We start from the raw sequence: 26053 nt of genomic DNA, 5'->3' as shown, positions 1-26053 counted from the left end.
ACTCTAGATCTTGAAAAGAGCTCAGTCAAACCCTATATGAAACCAAACAGCACACCTTTATACATCCACAACAAGAGCAACCACCCTCCAAATATCATCCGCAGTATACCAAAAACAATAAATAAAAGACTTTCTGATATATCTTCGAATGAGTGCATCTTTGAAGAAGCGAAACGCCCATATAAGTAAGCCTTACTCAAGAGCGGATATAACTATAACCTCAAATACACCCCAACAGCAGAAAACAACAGACGCAGAAACAACCGCAATAGGAACATCACCTGGTACAACCCACCATATAGCTCCAACGTGAAAAGCAACGTAGGTCACCAGTTCCTCAGATTACTCGATGAGTGCTTTCCAAAAAGCAACCCACTCCACAAAATTATAAATCGAAACACCGTTAACATTAGCTATAGCTGCATGCCTAATGTTGGAAAAATAATTTCAGCGCTTAACAAAACTCTACTTCAACAACACAGAGACAAAGACGCCGTTCCCTCCAGAGAATGCAACTGTAGACGAAGAGCTGAATGTCCACTTGAGGGTAAATGCTTGCAGAAAGGAGTAATATACCAAGCTACCGTTAATACACTCGAAGACAACAAGCAAGAAACATACGTTGGTTTGACCGAGAACACATTTAAGACGAGATATACCGCGCACACGAGCAGTTTTCAAAACGCAACACAGAAGAACGCAACAGCGCTAAGTCAGTACATTTGGACACTGAAGGATAGATTCACCCCATACACCATTATGTGGAAAATTTTATCCAAAGCAAAGCCATACTCTCCAGCGAGCAAAAGATGTAACCTCTGCCTGAAGGAAAAACTGTTCATAATGTATAAACCTGAAACCAGCACACTAAACTCCAAGAATGAACTCGTATCAGCATGTCGACACAGACGCAAATACCTTCTGTGCGCATACCACACATCACCTATAGACCTGCATAGTGACATAACCTCGACGTCACAGAGTCCATTACGTCATCAGCTTTCCGTTGACGGAGTAATTAAATCTACATCTGATGAGTGAGAGCAATTCAACTCTCTCACGAAACAAGCCTGTCATGTAGAGATAAACATACACTTTTAACGATATATATATATATAATATATATATATATATATATATATATATATATATATATATATATATATATATATATATATATATATATATATATATATATATATATATATATACTGAAGGACAAGGCCAATAATTGTTTTATTACATAACGTCATCCATAAGACTCGTACATTCCTGCTTTGTTTATCAGAATCCAAATACGCCATCGCTTATAATTTCCCGCAATGTGTTAAAAATGATGGGGTTTAGTGACGTCACGTAATCCTATGACGTTGTAAGACACGCAGAGGAATGCGCAAATAAACAGTTGAAACATTACAAGACAAAAAATCAAATTAGAGACATTATAACCAGCAAGAGTGCCAAAATCATATTAATATAGCAAAATAAAACACAAAATGTGATCAATCTGAACATACATTTATACTGAACAGTTGCCGATTACCTTCAAATGCATTTTTTATTTGTAACATAAAATCCTGAGAGTGCCGATTCCGATTGCATTTTGATGTATCATGTACGTTTCTAAATCTGCGATATATTCCATACAAAATTTGACGATTACTGACCTTGTATTTGTCGTATTTGCGGAATTAAACTCGGTATGACTAAAGATGTTATCTTTTTGCTGAAGGACAGCGAAGCGTTTTGTCACAAGTTTGTGCTTGTTTACATTAGTCCAACTTTGTCTCATCTTTATTTTCATTGGTCAGGGTAATATCACTTTTGATGGACCGGTGAGACCGTCTCAGGGCAATATCACTATTTACGGACGGTCATGTGACTGGTTTTTGACCAGTAAGAATACAGATATAGTTTCATTATGTAATATATATATATATATATATATATATATATATATATATATATATATATATATATATATATATATATATTATATACTGACGGTGATCGATCCTAGTCGGACAGCATGCGTGCGCTTTAACCCTAGGCTACGCCCCGCCCTCAATACGGAATATCTGATTGACCTTCATTTCAACTTATTTTCGTGCTTATATCCAATTAAGGTTCAAGCACGCTGTCCTGGGCACACACCTCAGCTATCTGGGCTCTCTGTCCAGGACAGTGGGTTAGTTGTTAGTTGATTAGTGAGAGAGTAGTGACCGTACACCTACCCATTGAGCCCTTAAGAACTCGCTCTGGGTTGGAGCCGGTACCGGGCTGCGAACCCTGTACCTGCCAGCCTGTAGTCCGATTGCAGAACTACTGCGCCGCCGAGGCCGGTTGATTGACCATCTTCTTTTTTTTCTTCATTGTTTTTCAGAACATCAAACGGGTTCATAATCGCCGCGCGAGGAGGTGGTCTCGTCCTCAACTTCAACTGTATGTTCATCCTGGTGCTCATGTTACGGAAGTGCATCACGTGGTTACGGACCACGCCCATCCGCTCCCTGTTGCCCCTGGACCAACACATCATGATACACAAGCTCGTGGGTCTGGTCATTCTCGGCATGTCTGTCTGGCACACGGCTGGGCACATCGGCAACGCAGGTAACTACATCTGTATTCCGTCCCATCATTCTATAAAAAATTATTTTGTAAATAATTTCAGTTTGGTATGACATCAGAAGAAAAGTAAAAGGGTTTTGAAAATAACAACTAAATACTATTTTTGTGTTCAATTTACAAATCAATCTGCTCAGAAATAAATAACTTGTAGTAAATTTCGTAGTATGAAAAAAGGCGTTTCTTGTGGCACGGACTGCGGTTATTATGTTAACCGGTCTCTTCGGTATACTGAACTCAAGGCCGGTATGTATTGGGTTCGCATCACGGTAACCGGATCCCACCCTGCAGAGCCTTTAAAGTTTGTTTTGTTAAATATGTTAAAACGAATGGATGAATTAATTGGACTTAACGCTGATACGTTCTGGGCTCACATCTCGTTGAGTTGTAAAATTCACCGTAAGTCACTACAATTAACCTTAGCTACAATTCGTTCGTGGAACGGGGTCTTGGCCCTGGTCTGGTGCTTATACAACTTTTAGAGTCTAGACTCGAGACTCTAAAAGAGTCTGAGGGGTGGAAACCGGCCATATGATCATTATTGATCCACCAATCAGTCCACCAGCGCCTCCAGTTGTCGCTGTTGCCACGGCAGATGTCCAACGTGAACACAAGAGGAGGAAAGTGTCTACGGCCACCGATCACTCCCTTTGGACGATCGTGTGTGACAAGCTGCCGGCGAAATACCGTGGAGCTACCCAGGGCAATTTTATTGATAAGTCACAGATTAACGGGCCGTGGAGCGATTCATCGTGGCGCCAACTCCCATCTCGCCAAGGGAAATACCAGATCCAAGGAGCCAAACACTCGGCCAAGTTGTATGTGACGGCGGAGCGGGACAGGCTGTTCCGACAAGGACTTCTTAATCCGATCATGGACAACGCATCACTACACCGCGTTCGCAACATGGTCTTACAGGAAGTTATGAAGTCCTGCTACTGGAATCTACAAAAAGACCTCCCGAACTTCAACTTCGAACAGCCCATAAACTCGCCATGAGTCCCGCTGCGCAACTTAGGACAGCAACCTCCTTTTTTGGGCTTAGTTGGACTTAAAACGGTTTGGCCGCAATTGAAAATATTTATGTTTATTTTTTTGTAAACAGTCCAACGCAGTTTATTTTGGCAGCCCGTCTAAATTGCTCAAATCACCTTAAAACCTTTTCGGTCAAGCACTCTAATTTTATTGTTTGGACTTAAATGTTTGTAATTTATTTTGGTTTTCGGTCTTTGACCCAACTACTAAATTCGTATTCCAAATCCCGCCCACCTCCAACTTACCCTCCCCCCTGGCCCGGACCATATAGATTGGACTTTAAACTTTTAGACCTCCGTTCAAAATGTTATGTCGAAATTACTTTTTTTAAATAATATTATTAAATAGTCCGATCCTCTCTTCTTTCTGTTATTTATTTGTGGACTGTCCTTCTAAAATGCTCCAAATTATATAAATATTCGGCCGAGCAGTCAATTCATTTTATTTTTGGCTTATTCTTCTTTTTTTTATCCTAATAATTTCTTTTACTAATTGCTAAGTTCAAAATTCTGTCCATTTTCACCACCCCACTCCCCCATCCCAAGTCAAGCCACTGATCTTATCGGAGGTCGGACTCGGGATGGGCGTGTTCGGGGCCCTGGTGGTATACGAACACGTTAAACTATAGTACTGTCGGAAATAGAATAAAACAGATTTTTGTCGATTATTTCTTACATATTAAACAGACAAGTAAATATTTTGTAAATATCTATTTAAATATAGTCTACCTAATTTAGCATTTACATTTTTTGGCTCTCATTGATGCACAGGGTGGTGTTTACTCTTGAAATTGAAAGAAAGGTGTCAGTAATTTGTGATTTGTGCAATTTCATTGCCGTTTCAATATGTGAGGAACCGTTTCTGATGATGGTTTACCCCTATTCCTCTCCAAAACAAAATATTTGTAGACATTTATAAGTAACTTTTGAGCAAAATTGTCAAGAACCATTTTGAGTTTATGATCTATTATACCGGTATTAAAAGTGTTATCTCAAAGTTGCATAATGTCAGCTATTGCAAATAAATGTTTTTATTAAATTTTGCTTTAACATTTAAAGACTACAACTTTAACTATATGTCCATAAATGATTATAGGAAATAATTTTATCTATGAGTAGAAAATAAATTTTTATTGGAGAATCTTTATCACAAACAGGAAGGAAATGGTTTATTTAACGACGCACTCAGCACATTTTATTTACGGTTATATGGCGTCGAACATACGGTTAAGGACCACGCAGATATTGAGAGAGGAAACCTGTTGTCGCCACTTTATGAGCTACTATTTTCGATTAGCAGCAAGGGATCTTTTATATGCATCATCCCACAGACAGGATAGTACATACCACGGCCTTTGTCACACCAGTTGTGGAGCACTGGCTGGAACAAGAAATAGCCCAATGGGCCCACCGACGGGAATCGATCCTAGATCGATCGCGCATCAGGCGAGCGCTGTACCACTGAGCTACGTCCCGCCCCTTTATTACAAACAGATGTTCACATATAAGTTCTGATATAGCACCTTTAAGTGGTTGCAAGATTATGTAAATTTCTAATGTACTAATTAATATTGAATTTATATTCACTAAATATGCTGGTCATAATTATTAATCGTTTATGCTGCAATTCAAAATAATCAGTTAATTTGCAGTTTTAAATTAAACAGTTTTTTAAAGGGTAAATGAAATTGACACATATCCACCAAAATGTGTTATAGTCTGTTCCAATAAAGGTCACAAATCTCCTGTTCACTGACACTATTTAATTTTTGGATGTAAATTTTAAAATTGTCCCCTTAATTTTTTTTTCTGTCTCACAGCAAGCCACTGGCTATCCACAGACAGGCCCCGGGACGGACATGCTCGAAACTCTAGTGGTATATGAGTATGTAAAAATTATTCGCACTCGCACTCGCACTCGCATCAGCAGGTACACTTTCCAGACTCAATAGTCGAGTGAGAGTTAATCGGTAGGTGTATCTTAAAGGAGGGGACAATTAAGGCATTTGATCTGGTATGCATATTCAACGATATATAATGCACATTATTGCTCAATATCAACAAGTATAAACGTAAAATTAATTAATAAAACGGTTAAATGTGACGGCTATTAGGGCGCAGCCATTTTGCATCATCCCAGTGAATACGCCCTCTGGCGAGCTGGTGGTTACGTAATGTCTAACGTGTCACGTCAGGAATTTGTCTTCGAACTGAAGAAACAAAACATACCTGATTTTTGCGGATGCATCGCAATATTCTGTAATAATAATCATCCCAGTAAGCCAGCAACAATTATATATTTTTTTTAATACAAAATAAACCACCATTGTCAAAGTGTTGAAATAACTGTATTATGGTTTGTACATAAATTAACCCACGTACAGAAATAATAATCGGAGTGTTTTCTTAGTTAACTGGTCTTTTCTTTCCGAGACCTGTAACTGTGGTTCCTGATTGGCAGGTGTATATTTAGACGGTCTCCAGACACTGTGTCTAGACACACTAAAAAGACGTGCTTCTTTTATTAATTGCATTGTGTTGTTTATTAGCCAAAAACCTGTTTATAGGCGTACACAATGTTTGTACAGTTGAAACATGGTGGCAATAATTATAACGTTACATAATATAATAATTTGGCAGGAAATAAATTTGTTGATTATACTTAATATATATCATAATATAAAATAGTATAGGTATGCATTATTAAACAACAAAATTTCGAGCTTCACAAGCATTAAATAAGCATTTCCCCAAATTTCTAAGTTCTTTAACATTTTGGACAGTTAGAAGTTGAATTAGCTTAAAAACAGAAGGATGTTTCCAATCATAGGGTTTAATAAATTTACGTCTTAACTCTGTATAAAACCGGCCTCGGTGGCGTCGTGGTTAGGCCATCGGTCTACAGGCTGGTAGGTACTGGGTTCGGATCCCAGTAAAGGCATGGAATTTTTAATCCAGATACCGACTCCAAACCCTGAGTGAGTGCTCCGCAAGGCTCAATGGGTAGGTGTAAACCACTTGCATCGACCAGTGATCCATAACTGGCTCAACAAAGGCCATGGTTTGTGCTATCCTACCTGTGGGAAGCGCAAATAAAAGATCCCTTGCTGCTAATCGGAAAGAGTAGCCCATGTAGTGTCGACAGCAGATTTCCTCTCAAACTCTGTGTGGTCCTTAACCATATGTCTGACGCCATATAACCGTAATTAAAATGTGTTGAGTGCGTCGTTAAATAAAACATTTCTTTCTTTCTTTCTAGGTATAAACTGCAAATAAGAATAAAATGGAATTCGTCCTCTTCGTCTAATGTGTTACAACAGACACAGATTCTATTACATCGTGGAATATTGGAATAACGGCCAGATTCAACATTTAATGAATGGGCAGAAATTCTAAACTTACATAGCATTCTTAATAAATGTGGTGCTATATTGTTTGTTAAGTAAAACTGTAGGCAAAAGTTATCTCTCAAGTGCTTATAAATAAAGCATCAAGAAGAACCTTCAAAAAAAGATACCATATATACGACAACCCAAGAGAATCAAGAAGCTTTTTAACATTAGTAGCGCAGTTAGTACAAGTTTCACATGTATTATACAAATATTTGTAAACATTCGATAATATACAAATATCACTTTTCAGTAGCGTTAGCCAATATTTTAGAATGATCATATACCTTTTGTATTGTAATGGCATTCGACCTAACTCATTGTAAACACAGAAATTCACTGCCTTTTTGTGAAATCCTAATAGTACTTTACAAAATTTTATATGTACTTTTTCGATATCATGTCCTTTATGAAATCCCCACGTTTCACATCCGTAGTTTAAAATAGGTTGGATATATGTGTCGAATAATGACAACTCAGTTTCCATGTTCAGATAAAATTTTGATACTGATCTTTTAAGACCAAAGACTGCATTAAGACTTATTAAAATCACGGGGTATTGTGTGTTAACCGCACGGACAACCCTCTAATCGTAATCGATCAGCCGTCCTGCTTTATTACTGTAAGTAATTCTGTAAAACCCTTGATTAAGTAGACTTTCCCATCTAAAATCACAAAACTGACCAATTACGTAGTCCCAAATAAAATAAAATTATCACTTGGGTATCGTGAGTGGTCGTTTTTGCTCGAACGTAGCATACCAATATGCCTAATAATATGCATTTCTTTCTTTGGATTTAAAAAAAATACAAAAAAATACTATAACTCCGTTTCATTCTATTGAGGCAACTTGAAATATATTTAGTTACATAGTTTATTATACTATGAAGTCATTTATGTTGTTTTACAAGTCAGGTTGACGAAAGCGAAGCGCCTTGTCGTAAATTAGAGCGTTTGTTTACACTGTGCATAGAGCAGATGGACGGAGCTGACGTCACTTCGCCCCAAGCTATACCACCGGACATCACAAAGACGAAACAAAATGGCTGCCCCCAGTTAGCAGGAATAATCACAGTTTTTTTTATTAACTCTACAATTACGCGTTTTACATTTGTTAAAGTGTCAGTATGTGTTGGTGGTCCGGGTATGCATCTTTCCAACACATACATCTCTTGTATGAGTTTACTCTACCTTTAAATCTCCACGGTCGAGTGACGAGCATTAGCGCACACAGCCGTATCGGATAGATGTAACACTTGTCGACGTTATGCAAGTTCTGACCGGCGAAACATTACAGACTGTACACAACTACTGCGACTTCGTGAACGGATGCGGGATTTTTCCAGGGAGGGTGCAACGTTTAAAATGGTACCTGTATTATTCATGGAGGGTGTGGCCCCGACCAGTTGGAAGTCGGCAAAAAACGAAGAAGTTTGTTGTGCTTAAGAACGCCACTAGAGTACATTGATTTATTAATTATCAGCTACTGGATGTCAAATATTTGGTAATTTTGACATGTAGTCTTAGAGAGGAAACCCGCTACAGTCTTTTCATTAGCAACGAGTAATCTTTTATACACATTTACCCACAAACAGGAAAACACTTACCGCGGCCTTTGGCCTGTTGTGGTATACTGGTTGAATGCATCCACCGAGGTGGTTCGATCCTGCGACGCACGCATCTCAGGTTAGAGATGGGTTATATTTAGTTAATCAATATCAATGTTATGGGTTATTTTATCTTTGCTTGTTAGTTTGTTTGTTTTATTATATCCAATTAAGGTTCAAGCACTCTGTTCTGGGCACACACCTCAGCTGTATGGATTGTTTGTCCAGGATAGAGGGTTAATGGTTAGTTGTTAGTGACAGAGAAGAGGGTGTAGTGGTCTTACATCTACCCACCTTATGTCCGATGGTTTAACCACGACATCACTGAGGTTTTGTTCAACATAATTTTGTCCTTTTTGTTTGAATTCCAGTGCTAGTATCAGCAGACTTCAATCTAACTGTTCTCCAGTTCGTCTTCACGACGAAAGCCAATATTGGATGGATATCTGGGTCAGCTCCCCTGACCGGGATCATCTTGATGGTCATTCTCGTGGTCATGTGCGTCTTCTCCATGCCGTTCGTCAGGCGATCTGGACACTTTCAGGTCAGTAGAAGTACGGAGTTATCTCCCTTTTTAACACAGCATTATGCTTCTCTTTCCATGACGTGTTGAAAACCCTAGTGGTATATGAGCACGTTAGACTTAGTTACTTACCTACCTACCTCCTTCTATTTTGGGGGCGGGACCTAGCCCAGTGTTAAAGCGCTCGCTTGATGCGCGGTCGGTTTGTGATCGATCCCCGTCAGTGGGCCCATTGGGCTATTTCTCGCTCCAGCCAGTGCAGCACAACTGTCACATCAAAGGCCGTGTTATGTGTTACCTGTCTATGGGATAGTGCATATAAAAGATCCCTTGCTGTTAATCGAAAAGAGTAGGCACATGAAGGGGCGACAGCGGGTTTCCTCCCTCAATATCTGTGTGGTCCTTAACCATATGTCCGACGCCGTATAACCGTAAATAAAATGTGTTGAGTGCATCGTTAACTAAACCATTTCCTTCCTTCCTCTTTCTATATGCCCCGAGTCAGGCCCCTGATTTTATCGGATGCCGGACTCGGGATGCGCGTGTGGTATAGGAGTAGGTTAAACGAGTTACCTACCTACATCTCTTTCTATTTTAGGTCGGACTCGGGATGCGCGTGTTCGAAACCCTAGTGGTATAGGAGTAGGTTAAACGAGTTACCTACCTACATCTCTTTTTAGTGGCGGGACGTAGCCCAGTGGTAAAGCTCTCGTTTAATGCGCAGTAGGTCCAGGATCGATCTCCATTAGTGGACTTGTTGGGCTATTTCTCGTAGGAGCCAGTGCACCACGACTGGTATATATCAAAGGCCGTGATAAGTCTGTGAAAGATCCCTTGTTTCTAGTGGGAAAAATGTAGCGGGTTTCCTCTTTAAGACTATATGTCAAAATTACCTGTTTGACATCCAATAGCCGATGATTATTAAATCAATGTACTTTAGTGTTTTCGTTAAACAAATCAAACTTTAACTTTCATGTAAGCTGAAGGATAGTTATCTCCCCTTTCAACACATCATTATGCTTCTCATTCCATTGTATTGTACTGCATAAAAAAGTGTGTTTTGTTTAACGACACCACTAGAGCACATTGTTTTTTTTTAAATCATGGGCTACTGAAAGGAATTGTTTTATTTAATTACGCACTCAACACATTTTGTATGCTTATGGTTATATTTTATTTACGGTTATATGGCGTCAGACATATAGTTATGGACCACACAGATATAGAGAGGAAACACGCTGTCACCACTTCATGGGCTACTCTTTTCGATTAGCAGCAAGGAATCTTTAATATGCACCATCCCACAGACAGGATAGCACATACCACGGCCTTTGATATACCAGTCGAGAAATAGCCCACTTGGCCCACCGACGGGTATCGATCCCAAACCGAGCGCGCATCGAGCCAACGCTTTACCACTGGGCTACGTCCCGCCCTTGGGCTACTGGATGCCAAACATTTGGTAATTCTAACACATAGTCTCGGAGAGGAAACCCGCAACATTTGGTAATTCTAACACATAGTCTCGGAGAGGAAACCCGCTACATTTGGTAATTCTAACACATAGTCTCGGAGAGGAAACACGCAACATTTGGTAATTCTAACACATAGTCTCGGAGAGGAAACCCGCAACATTTGGTAATTCTAACACATAGTCTCGGAGAGGAAACCCGCAACTTTTGGTAATTCTAACACATAGTCTCGGAGAGGAAACCCGCAACATTTGGTAATTCTAACACATAGTCTCGGAGAGGAAACACGCAACATTTGGTAATTCTAACACATAGTCTCGGAGAGGAAACACGCAACATTTGGTAATTCTAACACATAGTCTCGGAGAGGAAACACGCTACATTTGGTAATTCTAACACATTGTCTCGGAGAGGAAACACGCTACATTTGGTAATTCTAACACATAGTCTCGGAGAGGAAACCCGCAACATTTGGTAATTCTAACACATAGTCTCGGAGAGGAAACCCGCTACATTGGGTAATTCTAACACATAGTCTCGGAGAGGAAACCCGCTACATTGGGTAATTCTAACACATAGTCTCGGAGAGGAAACACGCTACATTTGGTAATTCTAACACATAATCTCAGAGAGGAAACCCGCTACATTTTTCCATTAGTAGCAAGGGATCTTTTATGTGTACCATCCCACAGACTTTACAGTATATATCATGGCCTTTGATATACCAGTCGTGGTGCACTGGATGGGACGAGAAATAACCCAATGGCGACCGACAGGGATCGATCCTAGACCGACCAGGCATCAGACCAGCGCTTTACCACAGGGCTACGTCCAGTCCCCGCATAGAGAAGTAACTAGTGGATTAACATACAACTTTGTAGAGAATAATGCTAAAACTCTTTAAAACAATATGAACTCATAGATTGTTGTGTCTTGTGCGTGTGGTTTTTTCTGTGGTTTTTTGTTTGTTTGTTAATTGGGTTTGTTTTGTTGTTGTTTTGTTGTTGTTGTTGTTGTTTTGTTTTGGGGTTGGGTGTTTTTGTTTTTACACCTGTATTTTTCGTTCTGGATCCTCCCCTTTAACTTCTCCCTCCAGTTACGATCCTTGTTTATCGATATCTGTAGTGCAGTGATCTTTTTAGCACTGTTTGCTATATCACAGTTCGTCATTCAATATATTTTCAGTAATTATACATCAATGTTTTCAGTCCAGCCAGTGCACCACGACTGGTATATCAAAGACCGTGGTATATGCTGTCCTGTCTGTGGGATGGTGCATATAAAAGATCCATTGCTGTTAATCGAAAAGAGTAGCCCATGAAAGTGGCGACAGCGGGTTTCATCTCTCAATATATGTGTGGTCCTTAACCATATGTTTGACGCCATATAACTCAAAATAAAATGTGTTGAGTGCGTCGTTAAATAAAACATTTCATTCGTTGAATGTTTTCAGATTTTCTACTGGACGCACCTCCTGTATGTTCGGTTCTGGATCCTCCTCATTAAATTATACATCAATGTTTTCAGATTTTCTACTGGACGCACCTCCTGTATGTTCCGTTGTGGATCCTCCTCATTAAATTATACATCAATGTTTTCAGATTTTCTACTGGACGCACCTCCTGTATGTCCCGTTCTGGATCCTCCTCATCCTCCATTGCCCTCATTTCTGGTTCTGGTTCATTGCCCCCGGAGTCATCTTCCTAGTGGAGAAGATATCCAGGTCAAAGTTCATCAAGAAGATGCGCTATGGTCAAACGTTCATCACAGAGGTCAATCTGTTGCCCTCTAAGGTAAGTTTCAAAGCAGAGTAAAGAGAGATTCATCTAACAGTAACCACAGCAACCGCAAGCGGGGGGGGGGGGGGGGGGGGGGGGGGGCGATTTCAGTGTGGTTTTTACTACTATGGTATACTAGCTGGTATTCAAAACTTGTGGCACCATGTTTCAATCGTTTCTCAAACCAAAATAGTGCAACGAATGGACACACAGACCAAAACTGTATAACCTACCGTACTCGCAAAAACCAGAATGAAGAATTTGCATAATCGTTGTTTAAAAACGTATCAAACTCGCTTTCGCTCGTTAGATACATTTTAAGACAACTTGTTGTGAGATAAATTGCATCTAACGGCCACTCATGTACTATCCTGTATTTAAATTAGTAGACTGTACTTTAAAGGAACTATCTGGAGTCTGCAGGCATTCTAAGATGTTTCCGACTAAGAGAACCATTCTGGGGACTATTACCACATTACCACATACATTCAATAGTATTGAATAGACACATTATTGTATTATATATTTTCTTCTTTCAAGTACATCCAATGTGATTGCTGTGGCATGACAATATTTGTATCAGTCATTGTACATTTTACTTTACGTACGAAATTATTGGAAGGTACAGATACTGATATTCTAAACAGGAAGATATCTTTAATATGTAATCGTAGTCATCAATTAATTAATCAATATTAATTCGACGTCCACTGGAGGGGATAGGCTTATTTGTCTACCTCAGCTTCAGAGTTAGAGTCTGGGGCAACCAACCCTAGTCCCCAACCTTCCCCGCTACGTCATACTACAAATACTCATGGTCCTTTCATTGGCGTGGTGAGATAGCTTGCATGTCTCACTGACTCGGAGAGCTATGTCAGCTGGAGCTTTAGCTCCTGGTAGCGTCATTCAAGCTGGACTGGTCAAAGGGTAGAGACTGGACTAATATGGACCAGACAGACAGAGGACGTAAGTCAAGAAAGAAAACTGTCTAGGTGAAGCAAACTCCAAAATCAAAACTGGGCTGGAGAGGCTCAGAATCCTAGTAAGAAAACTCTCCCAGGAGAAGGAAAACTCCAAACTCAAACCAAGTCCACTTAAGTCAGAGTACAGATGCTATGTATAAGCATTAGCGTGGAAACCGAAAGTAAATGACTGTACATGGACCAAGCTCTGTGATCATCGACCATACTACAAATAAAACATGATCAGTATTGACGACACTGCATAGGCGTACAGCCTCCCATTTTTGTGTGTGTGTGTGTGTGTGTGTGTGTGTGTGTGTGTGTGTGTGTGTGTGTGAGAGAGGGGGAGGGAGGCTGTTTTTGTCGAAATAATACGAAAATGCCCGAATCATGATGACAACATTTATTCATATTAGCATTACCGCCAAATAGCTATATAGCATTCCGAACGAATCTCTACGCATTTCTACACCTATTGCAACTCATTTTAAGCGTAGAATGATGGGCATACATGGTAGAAAGGTCTCAGGTCAGTATATTTTGCTAGAATATCTCTATAATGTTTGCCAGAATTTGAGGAATTGCTCCAGCACTAGGGAGAGGGAGGGGAGAGCAGTTGCCCGCTGCCTCCCTCAATCTAATTAAAATTAGCTCCACTATTACATGTGGATCTAACAACAGCCCGTTGGAGCTCATGTCCAGTTTATCTTTCATTCGACCAATCAAAACCTTACTTGAAATTTTTTTGAAAAAATTCGAGATTATGCCGAGGGTATACGAAATGATTCGGGTGAATTACGAAGTATGCCGAAAACTAATTGCAATATAAAATTTTATATAAAATTCGTTTCAAGACGAAAAAAAACCGTGATGGTATAGCCATAAAATCTGTTTATACTAGTATATAATCCAGAGTTTATTACTGCACTTTTCCCCCTGTGTTTTCAATAATGAAATAGACCAACAAATTCGCTTATTGCATAAATAGTCTCGCCCGATATTTTTTGAATTTTTATGCTCCAGAATAACGCTATAAAAGGCGAAGTGTAATTGGTCGATATTTAAATTGTTATTTATAGATGAAATATTACCTGGACATGGGAGTCCACGCAATGCTGTTAGATCTGCTGGTAGACCCAGTAGAGCTAATTTTAATCTGATTGTGTCGTACGGCTATGTGCCACTGTGTTCCTAAGGAACGTGTTATCTGATCCCACAGGTGACCCACCTTGTGATAACCAAGCCCGCCAACATGACGTACCAGCCTGGAGACTACATCTTTCTTCAGATTCCCGAACTCGCCGCACACGAGTGGCATCCCTTTACCATCAGCAGCTCCCCCGAGCTGGAAGGTGAGTTATCGTTCTTGTCGTCATCAATACTAAGTGAATGCTTTTCCCCGCACACGAGTGGCATCCCTTTACCCTCAGCAGCTCCCCCGAGCTGGAAGATGAGTTATCGTTCTTGTCGTCATCAACACTAAGTGAATGCTTCTCGCCGCACACGAGTGACATCCCTTTACCAACAGCAGCGCCCCCGTGCTGGAAGGTGAGATATCGTTCTTGTCGTCATCAATACTAAGTGAATGCTTCTCCCTCGCGCACGAGTGGCATCCCGTTACCATCAGCAGCACCCCCGAGCTCGAAGGTGAGTTATCGTTCTTGTCGTCATTAACACTAAGTGAATGCTTCTCTCCGCACACGAATGGCATCCCTTTACCATCAGCAGCGCCCCCGAGCTGGAAGGTGAGTTATCGTTCTTGTCGTCATCAACACTAAGTGAATGCTTCTCGCCGCACACGAGTGGCACCCCTTTACCATCAGCAGCGCCCCCGAGCTCGAAGGTGAGTTATCGTTCTTGTCGTCATTAACACTAAGTGAATGCTTCTCGCCGCACACGAGTGGCATCCCTTTACCATCAGCAGCGCCCCCGTGCTGGAAGGTGAGATATCGTTCTTGTCGTCATCAATACTAAGTGAATGCTTCTCCTCGCACACGAGTGGCATCCCGTTACCATCAGCAGCACCCCCGAGCTGAAAGGTGAGTTATCGTTCTTGTCGTCATCAACACTAAGTGAATGCTTCTCGCCGCACACGAGTGGCACCCCTTTACCATCAGCAGCGCCCCCGAGCTCGAAGGTGAGTTATCGTTCTTGTCGTCATTAACACTAAGTGAATGCTTCTCTCCGCACACGAGTGGCATCCCTTTACCATCAGCATCGCCCCCGAGCTGGAAGGCGAGTGATCGTTCTTGTTGTCATCAAGAATCTTTTATTTCAAGTTATTTTCGTGCTTATTTATATCCAATAAAGGTTCAAGCACGGTGTCTTAGGCACACAAATCAGCTATCTGTGCTGTCTGTCCAGGACAGAGGGTTAGTTGTATTAGTGGTTAGTGAGAGAGAAGTGGACATAGTGGTCTTACAGCTACCAAGTGGAGCTGCTAAAACTAGCTCTTGGTTGTGGGAGCCGGTACCGGGCTGTGAACCCTGAACCTACCAGCCTTATGTCCGATGGCTTAACCACGACGCCACCGCGGCCAGTTATCAAGAAAAAATTAGTGCTTCTCGCCGCACACGAGTGGCATTCCTTTACCATCCCCTTTACCCCGAGTTTGAAGTTGAGTTATCGTTCTTGTCCTCATCAACACTAAGTGAATGCTTCTCCAACTCCAGATACTTTTTTCATGCCGGCAACCCCTGCAATTGACCACGGTGATCGGTAATGCCGTGGATATTGCCGCGGAGTTTTTAATTCTCCACGGCACTTTTTTGCCTTGAACTATATTAGTCACATTTTTCAGAACTATATACAAGTACTAGTCACAATAAGTTATGGGCCAGTATCAAATGTTTACATTACCTGTTCGAAAATTAAAACCAAAATCATAGGTGGTGATAGGCAATTAAATGTAGGTTAGAGACTTGAATAAAGCATTTCAGATTGCTTGTACATGAGCCGTTTACTCACAGCTTGTTTGTTTTCCCATACAAAGCTATGGTAAAGGTAGACAAAAAAATCCAAGATTGTTTGAATTTCGTTTTCTGACGTAGAAGGGAACCTACCTGAAAACTGCATGGTGCACGCGAAACTCTTTTTTTATGATAGCACTTGTCATGTTTGATTAGGGTTGGGGAAGTATACATTTCTTTGCAATCTGGTTTCGGACAACCATATCACCAAAACGTAAACTGATCATTCTGGACTGTCGTTGAGTCCTACCATGTCTGAATGATAGCATATCCATGAGACAAGTAGCGAGATGCTTGCAAATGAGCCATTCCGTCATCCATCAACTGCTAGAGTGTTTCCGTACCACTGGCACAGCGAATAGGCTACCCATCTCAGACACAGTGTCCATGTGACCCGTAACTTCTTGTGACTAGTATATTATATTGTACGAGTTGTAATATTTCAGATGTTTTCTGGGTACACGTGCGATCCGCGGGCCACTGGACTAACACACTGTACGAGTATTTCAACAAGTACAAACCTCCAAGGAAACGATGGGAAGAATGCTGCAACAGTGGTAAGCGTCTATGCTTTCACATTTATGCCGTTTGTTCGTCTGTATGTTGATATTTATTTTCGTGCTTATTAGTGACGTAGCCAGCATGAGGCCGGTTGAGTGCTCGCTTGAGCTTCTTGCGTCGCAGGATCAAACCACCTCGGTGGATCCATTCAACTGATTGTTTTCTCGTTTCAACCAATACACCACAACTGGTTAAACGCCGTGGTATCTGCTTTACTGTCTGTGGGAAAGTGTATATAAAAGATCCCTTGCTATTAATGGAAACATGTAGCGGGTTTTCTCTCTAATCCTGTATGTCAAAATTACCAAATGTTTGACATCCAGTAGCGGATGATTAATATATCAGTGTGCTCTAGTGGTGTCATTAAACAAAGCAAACTTTCTTTCTTTCTTTTAAGCATGGTCGGAATTTAGCTCAGTCGGTTGAGTGCCCGCCTGAGGTGCTTTCGTCACAGGATCAAACCACCTCGGTGGATTCATTCAACTAACGGGTTTTTTTTCTCCTTTCAACCAATGCATCACAACTGGTCAAAGGCTGTGGTAAGTGCATATACAAATTAATATCCCTTGCATCACAACTGGTCAAAGGCTGTGGTAAGTGCATATACAAATTAATATCCCTTGTTGCTAATGGAAATATCTAGCGGGTTTCCTTTGATGACTACATGTCAGAATTATCAAATGTTTGACATCCAATAGCCGATGATTAATTAATTAATGTGTTCGAGAGATGTCGATAAACAAAAGTATCTTTACTGCATGGGCAGGAGTTAGCTCAGCCGGTTAAGTGCCCGCCTGAAGTGCTTGCGTCGCAGGATCGAACCACCTCGGTAGATCCATTCAGCTAATTGCGGGTTTTTTTTTTTCTGTTCCAACAAGTGCACCACAGCCGGTTAAAAGTCGTGGTATGTGTTTTACTGTCTGTGGGAAAGTGCATATAAAAGATCCCTTGCTGCTAATAGAAAAATGTAGCCGGTTTCCTCTGATGACTACGAGTTAGAAGTTAGAAGTATCAAATGTTTGACATCCAATACCCAATAATTAACTAATCAATGTGCTCCAGTGGTGCCGTAAAATAAAACAAAAAGAATATTTTAAGCATTTACAGAAGACACTGCAAGGTAAATGTTTTTCTTCTAAGGATACAAGAAAGACACAGATATTACGCTAAACAAAGGACGCCAACAATTGCAGCCAGACTTCACCGTTTCATTCAAGAAAAAGGGTCCTCGCAAATTTAAGGTTTGTTTTAAATGGACATTCCCGAGTTTGCTGCACTGTAAGATGTTTCCGACTAATAAAATATTTCTACGATTAAACTTACATATTAAATATATTTTCTTGTTTAGAATATCAGTGTCTGTATATTCAATGTATTTCTGGTCGTCTTAATATTTGTAAGAAGCCCAAACTGGATTTTGTTTTAGGAAATAAAATGAAAATTAATCTTGTACAAATATCAATCAGAAACACATTTAATATACAGCCACTAATATTCTAAACAAGAAAATATATTTAATATGTAAAGGTAATCGTAGAAACATTTTATTAGTCGAAAACGTCTTAAACAATTGCAGCAAACTCAGGAATGTCTCTTTAAATTAACGTGTTTTTGAATGTGTTTGCAGGGCCGTAGCTAGGATCTTTTGTTTCGGGGGGGGGGGGGGGGGGGTGCAAGTGAGTAGTTAATAGTCTAAATCTCCTTAAACAGTTAAGAAGATAATTTTCTTTAAGTTTCAATAATGCTTTCGGATTTTTTTCCTGCTAGCTACGGCCCTGGTTTGTGTACATATGTATATGTTGGTGTTGGCACGTGCGTGTGTGCCTAATTACTATGTGAAAATTCAGAGGTCATCGATACTTTCAGTTTTACATTCGGAAAATGAACTAACGTTTTTGTAACCTCGAAAATTTAAGGTTTGTACCGGCCTCGGTGGCGTCGTGGCAGGTCATCGGTCTACAGGCTGGTAGGTACTGGGTTCGGATCCCAGTCGAGGCATGGGATTTTTAATCGAGATACCGACTCCAAACCCTGAGTGAGTGCTCCGCAAGGCTCAATGGGTAGGTGTAAACCACTTGCACCGACCAGTGATCCATAACTGGTTCAACAAAGGCCATGGTTTGTGCTATCCTGCCTGTGGGAAGCGCAAATAAAAGATCCCTTGCTGCCTGTCGTAAAAAGAGTAGCCTATGTGGCGACAGCGGGTTTCCTATAAAAAACAATGTCAGAATGACCATATGTTTGACGTCCAATAGCCGATGATAAGGTAAAAAATCAATGTGCTCTAGCGGCGTCGTTAAATAAAACAAACTTTACTTTAAGGTTTGTTTAAAATGAATTGTTTTCTTTTCATTTTCTACGGTCTTCTCTGACATGTATTTTACTGCAAAGACTTGTTTGATTTAATTATTAGCAATATTTATTTTAACATTTGTATACGTGTGAAAGGGCGGATACAGGGGGAAGGGACGCCGAGGGGTGCGCCCCCTATGCTTTTTTTTCACTAACGTAAAAGAAAAACAAAATCCTGTTCAAACACCTCTTACCATATCTGAAGGCCCCCCCCCCCCCCCCCCCCACCTCCCCCGAACCACCCTCACAAACCCTTCGATCAGCGCCTGCGTGTACGTATGTGTGTATGGTCTTTATAACATTGTGTTTTTGTAGGAGTATCTATATGTTGGCAGTAATATGTATTCGTGCGTGTGTCAGACTATATGTCAAAATTACCAAATCTTTAACATTCCATAGCCGATGATTAATAAATCAATGTGCTCTAGTGGTGTCGTTAAACAAAACAAACGTTTTTAAAGTTCAGAGCACAAACGTGTTTGTATTAATCCGTGTGTTTAAGCACGTTTATCGTGGACTCATGGTTTGGTTTTGGTAGTATATAGTTCCCATACGCGTACCAGACAAGGATGCAGCCCCCCCTCCCCCCTCCCCCCCCATTGAGAGAGCAAATCCTTAAATTCGGGCAATAATGATCGAGAAATTCGGGCAAAATGAGCTAACCGGAGACCTTTTCACCATTTATTTCTATTATTCTATCCACAATATTAGTTGTAATCCATGTAAAAATGCGTAGTGATTCGTTTGCAACCCTATATAGCTGTTTGGCAGTAATGCTAATATGAATAAATAAATGTTGCTATCCAGATTCGTGCACCGGCCTCGGTGGCGTCGTGGTTAGGTCTACAGGCTGGTAGGTACTGGGTTCGGATCCCAGTCGAGGTATGGGATTTTTAATCCAGATACCAACTCCAAACCTTGAGTGAGTGCTTCGCAAGGCTAAATGGGTAGGTGTAAACCACTTGCACCGACCAGTGTTCCATAACTGGTTCAACAAAAGCCATGGTTTGTGCTATCCTGCCTGTGGGAAGTGCAAATAAAATATCCCTTGCTGCCTGTCGTAAAAGAGTAGCCTATGTGGCGACAGCGGGTTTCCTCTAAAAAAGAGTATCAGAATGACCATATGTTTGACGTCCAATAGCCGATGATAAGATAAAAAATCAGTATGCTCTAGTGGCGTCGTTAAATAAAACAAACTTTACTTTTTTTCCAGATTCCTGTATTTTCGTTTAATTCAGTGAGAGACCATGCAGCCTGCTCCCCACTACAAAAATGGTATCCCGTACGCCTATGATAGTTCTAGAAATCTCGTTTTCACTAAAACAAAATATGTGTTATTGAGTATCATGTTATGTCGTGTCTGTATCAGCAATACCTATTTATTTTCAGTCACGGAAATCAACGTACGGGAGAAAGACAGACCCACACAAAGAGGTCTACATAAAGGTGAAGTATATTTAGATATTGCGGGCATCTCTACCCTGAAGGCGGACATTGTCTTAACATGTTGCAATTCATTAATAAGGGCCCCTTGAGTGTACACGGAGAAAGGTGGGGGACACCGTAAATGCGTTGGCCCGGGGGATGGAAACCTGATGTTAATGTGGATTCGAGGGAATGTTATCGCGAAACAATTACGAATTTCAGGTGTTCAAATGCTGCTCTGTCCCGGACCAGAGGCTAAGCCCGTGATAGACATACCCGTAACCTTAGTGGTATAGGGGCATGTTAAAAGGGTACTCTCTCTCTCTCTCTCTCTCTCTCTCTCTCTCTCTCTCTCTCTCTCTCTCTCTCTCTCTCTCTCTCTCTCTCTCTCTCTCGGTGGCGCAGTGGTTAAGCCATCGGACTACAAGCTGGTAGGTACAGGGTTCGTAGCCCGGTACCGGCTCCAACCCAGAGCGAGTTCAAAAGGGCTCAATGGGTAGGTGTGCGGCTACTACACCCTCTTCTCTCTCATTAATCACTAACCAACTAACAACTGACCTACTGTCATGGACAGACAGCCCAGATAGCTGAAGAGTTTGCTCAGGACAGCGTGCTTGGACCGTAATTGAATATAAGCACGAACATAAGTTGAAATGAAATGAAATATAATATTTAAAAACAAAAAGTGTCAATTGGCAAAATTCGAAGCTACAGCACCGATTCCCATGACATCTGCACCAATAGCCGATCACTAATTAATCGACGTGCTCCAGTGGTGTCTTTAAACGAAACAAACGTTTCGTTAATGTTCAGAGCCCATTAACAGCTCGGCCAACGGGTCTTTCACAAAACAATGGAAGCCCAATTAACGGTAGTTAAGACCGTGTGAAGAGCCGCTGTGGCTAATGGAAAACCATGCTGTGGGTTTCCTCTGAAGTCTATATGTCCGAATTACCAAATGTTTGCTGCACCGATTTGCATGACATCTGACATCCCGCGACGTTATCCGCTCGGCCAATGGGTCTTTCACAAAAATGGAAGCCCAGTTAACGGTAGTTAAGACCGTGTAAAGAGCCGCTGTTGCTAATGGAAAACCATGCTGTGGGTTTCCTCTAAAGTCTGTGTGTTCGAATTACCAAATGTTTGACATCGAATGGTCGATGATTAATTAATGTCCTCTAGTGGTGTCGTTGAACAAAACAAACTTTTACTTAACTGAAGACTGTAAGGGAATCACCAAACTTCTGACATCCAATGGCTGATTCTCAATTGATTAATGTGCTCTAGTCGTTTCGTTAAAAAAACCCCCAAAAAACTACACACCGATTGGCAGGGAGTAGCAGTCCTCGTTTTGGCGGTGCAAGAGGGAAGAAATCTCCAGTAAAGGATCTCCTCGGGAGTGGCTGTCCTCCTATAGACGAGATTCGACTCTGCATTGTGCAGATACACGACTCTGTCCATGTTTTACGGTTTTGTCGTTCAAATTAATATTGCAGGTTTATGTGGATGGTCACTATGGAACTGATTTTAATATTTTTGGTTTTTCGATGGTCACTACGGAACTTATTTTAATATTCTAGGTTTGTCGATGGTTTCCCTACCGTTCGAAACTCTGATTTGACCATTCCAGTTGTATGTGGATTGTCCCTACGGAACTGTTTATTTGACTATTCCAGGTGTATGTGGATTGTCCCTACGGAACTCTTTATTTGACTATTCCAGGTGTCTGTGGATGGTCCCAACGGAACCTCCTCGTTCAACTTAATGCGGATGGTCCCTACGGAACTCTTTATTTCACTATTCCAGGTGTATGTGGATGGTCCCTACAGAACTTCGATTTCACTTTTCCAGATGTATGTGGATGGCCTTTATAAAAGTCTGATTTCACTATTGCAGGTCTATGTTGATGGTCCCTATGGAACCTCCTCCAGAGAGCTGTTCCAGACGGAACACGCGGTGTTGGTGGCGTCTGGGATCGGAGTCACCCCGTACGCCTCGGTACTACAGAGCATCATGTATCGGTTTCTAGCATCTAAGAGGACGTGTCCAAACTGCGAGTTCTCGTGGTGCAGTGAACTCCCTGCCACCATCATGAAGTTGAAGAAGGTAGTCGATTTGTGTTTTAAATTAGTATTATTATTCCTTACCGTTCCAACTGGGGGGGGGGGGGACTATAAGTTTCATCTCCGTCCTTCTGTCTGTCTGTCTGTCTGTCTGTCTGTCCAGCTGCCTGTCCCACATATTGTTTTCCGGATTTTTGTCACAATACCTCAAGCTAATGAGCTCAAGTTTTGTGTATTATTTATCATATACTATTACCGAAAACGTTCGACTATCATGGCAATTTACCCAGGCCCTGAATAGGTTCTCGATCATTCTCGAACGCAGTGTCGAATATATACGGCTGGTTACGTCAGTGCAGTGGACAAAGCATGTGAATTTATCACTGTTTCTAGGTTGACTTCATCTGGATCAACCGAGATCAGAAATCGTTCGAGTGGTTTGTGTCTTTGCTGACCCAACTTGAGATAGAACAGCGCCAGACCGGATCGCTCGAAAACATCCTCGATATGCACCTCTACATGACGTCAGCACTGAACTGCACGGACATGAAGGGAATCGGACTCCAGATGGCGCTCGATCTCATCCACCAGGAAAAACAAATTGATCTGATAACTGGGCTGAGGACTCGGACCAATCCTGGAAGACCAAACTGGAATGAGGTTGGTCTGTTTTGGAGTGGGGGTGGGGAGAGGGAAGTTCAGTTTTAATAGCTAATGTTGAGTGAGGGTTTTGTTTTCTGTTCTGATAATCCTATTAAAATGAGGGTTGCTGTTTCAGTGCTGGTAACTAAACGTGGATGAGGTATGTTCTACAGCTCTGTTAAACAAACTGGAATCAAAATTTATTTTTCAGTTCTTTTAACACTTAGATTAAACATGGGTAGCAGATGAGTTACTGTTTGTGGGGGCTTATGGGAATTATATTTTTAACGTCATATGGGAATTATATTTTTAACGTCACATAAATCCAAATTATTTAAATATATTTTGCCTTCAAAATCAAGTTTCTTTTTTGCGAAAACTAGCAGTAATAATATATTACATGTGTTAATCTACTATGCTATTGTTTATGCCATTTCTACAACTTTTGTAACTCAAGGAATGTCTGAAGTCAACCAATAATATTTCAAGCAAGAAATTTAAGTGCTTTAAAAAAATATTTGCTCAAGTTATTTTAAGAGTGAAGTGGATTTATATATTTTTTAAATTTTTTAAACCTCTCCTTATTTTACACTTCCTATTTGCAGATTTTCACCAAGCTATCTAAACAGAACAAAGGCAAGATCAAGGTTTTCTTCTGTGGCTCCCCCGTCCTAGCAAAGCAACTTAAAGCACATTGTCAGGATTTTGGATTTTCGTTTTGCAAAGAGAATTTCTAAACTGACTTCAACAACAGCCCTACTTACATGTGTGTGTATCTTACATAACATGAGGGGGAGGATTTAGAATAAGGGTACAATAAATCCAGCTACACAATAATGATCCTTTTAAAAGTAGAAAGGGAACCATTTCGTATTGTGTGTGTGGGGGGGGGGTCAACTGGTGATGCCCTTCGTGCCCCTCACTTGGTACGGCTCTGAACAGACAGGGAAATCAGTGTTCTGACTGACTGGGAAAGAACAATGAAGGAATGAAGAAAAAACAACTTATAAATATTAGTTATATGTAACAGAAAAATCAACCTCCACTGATGGGATTCGAACCACGGACTCTCAGTACGAAAGTCCAGCACTCTACCAACTGAGCTAATGGGGAAATTCCCACTAGCTACTGCCAGTAGGAGCACTTTATACCAACACTACTACATACTCCCCCCTCAAGTGAAGCTACGTCCCGGAGCTGTGGGCCACGGGCAGTTGAACTGTTACGGGTCCTGACTGGGATATAACTGTATTCTTGTGTTAAGAACACACCCAGTTCCTATGTCGGCTCTAAATGTAACAGAAACAGTTAACTATTTGATTGTAATGTTTTTGTGATTTGTTTTATTATGATGAATTGAAGATTTGATATATATTTGTGTAATCAACCTATAATGAATGATTATTATATATGGTGTATTTTTAACCTTGCAGGGTGTTGTTATTGGCATTCTCCCATGAGTAAAAGGTATTCCAAACGAGACGTGTTGTTGTTGTTCAATACATGGACCCTGTTACAAAATGGAGCCGACGTAGGGACACCTTTCGTTTGGATGACAGAACATCGTTGGGTACTTCACAAATGTGTTAACTACTGACTTTTTCGTGATAGAACTTTGAACGGTATTTAGCTAGCTAAACCATGTTAAAACTGTTGGCGCCATATCTGTAATTTTGTTTTATATATAAAAAAATTAATTCTGCATGTTCATATTTATTTTTTGGGGTGTTTTTTATTTTTATATGAGCTCATACTATAATTGTTCTAGCATTTAATGTACATGCACTCTGCATAATGTTTTCCCCATATATGACTGACAAATATTAGGTATATTGTTGTTCCTTTAGTTAACTGCTTCTGTTCAACATTTGCTGGTTCATACCTATAGCTAGCCTAGCATAAACTCTATTAACCTGCCTCTATCCAATTAAGGTTCAGGCATGTCTCTCCCACACCCAGTCTCTGGCATGGCCAGTGGTCGAGTGTGGGACAGATATCACACCTATAGGTCATTCAAAATACTCTTTCAAGGGGAGATAACCACTAAAGTAAATGGTAAGCATGAAAGGAATATATTATCCTAATTAGATATAAATAAATTACAAATAAATATATTGTGAGAAAATAAATACTTTACTCTATTAAATATTAATGATGTTAAATATTAATAAGGTATTTAAATGATGTTTGACAATAAACCATCACTATACCATGCCCTGTATGTGGTACACGGGTGATCAACAATGGTTCACAAGTTGTCATTACTGTCAAAACCTGGGGAATAATAAAATATAACTAAATACCTAATATGGGTTACAAGCATTACCTCACTAAAACAAGCATAAAACATTCGCACCGCATACACTCATTGGCATACAGTAATAAGTATTATAGAAAATATTAAAATGGATAAATGCTTAAAATACAAACCTATTTTGAAGCTAAATAATTAATATTATTTATTGTTAAGATCACTCTTAGAAACTATTTAAACATTTAACAATTAGTTATAATTACTTACAGAACTTACACACATAATAACTATATTATAGCAATACTTTAATCAACATTACCTACAATGATTAAGTTTTATATAACTATATTATATTTATTTGTTGCTTTTAATAATGTTTAACTAAAACTATTAAACT

General features: G+C 40.4%; 1 protein-coding gene across 1 annotated transcript in view; it reads left to right on the top strand.

Moving 5' to 3' along the window:
• The window catches only part of LOC121373117 (NADPH oxidase 5-like), a 34587-nt gene extending 10377 nt beyond the window's left edge, over positions 1–24210 (top strand). The window contains exons 6-15 of the mRNA XM_041499567.1: positions 2384–2622; positions 9027–9199; positions 12252–12443; positions 14610–14742; positions 16806–16916; positions 18061–18161; positions 20662–20718; positions 22594–22803; positions 23154–23420; positions 24008–24210. Coding sequence (XP_041355501.1) covers positions 2384–2622; positions 9027–9199; positions 12252–12443; positions 14610–14742; positions 16806–16916; positions 18061–18161; positions 20662–20718; positions 22594–22803; positions 23154–23420; positions 24008–24139 — 1615 coding nt within the window. The 3' untranslated portion in view covers positions 24140–24210. The remainder of the gene's footprint in view (positions 1–2383; positions 2623–9026; positions 9200–12251; positions 12444–14609; positions 14743–16805; positions 16917–18060; positions 18162–20661; positions 20719–22593; positions 22804–23153; positions 23421–24007) is intronic.
• The last annotated feature ends 1843 nt before the right edge of the window (positions 24211–26053 follow it).

Source organism: Gigantopelta aegis, chromosome 5 (assembly GCF_016097555.1).
Source record: "Gigantopelta aegis isolate Gae_Host chromosome 5, Gae_host_genome, whole genome shotgun sequence".
Lineage (NCBI taxonomy): Eukaryota > Metazoa > Mollusca > Gastropoda > Neomphalida > Peltospiridae > Gigantopelta > Gigantopelta aegis.
The sequence above is the reverse complement of the archived record's forward strand: the minus strand, read 5'-3'. Positions and strand labels throughout refer to the sequence as shown.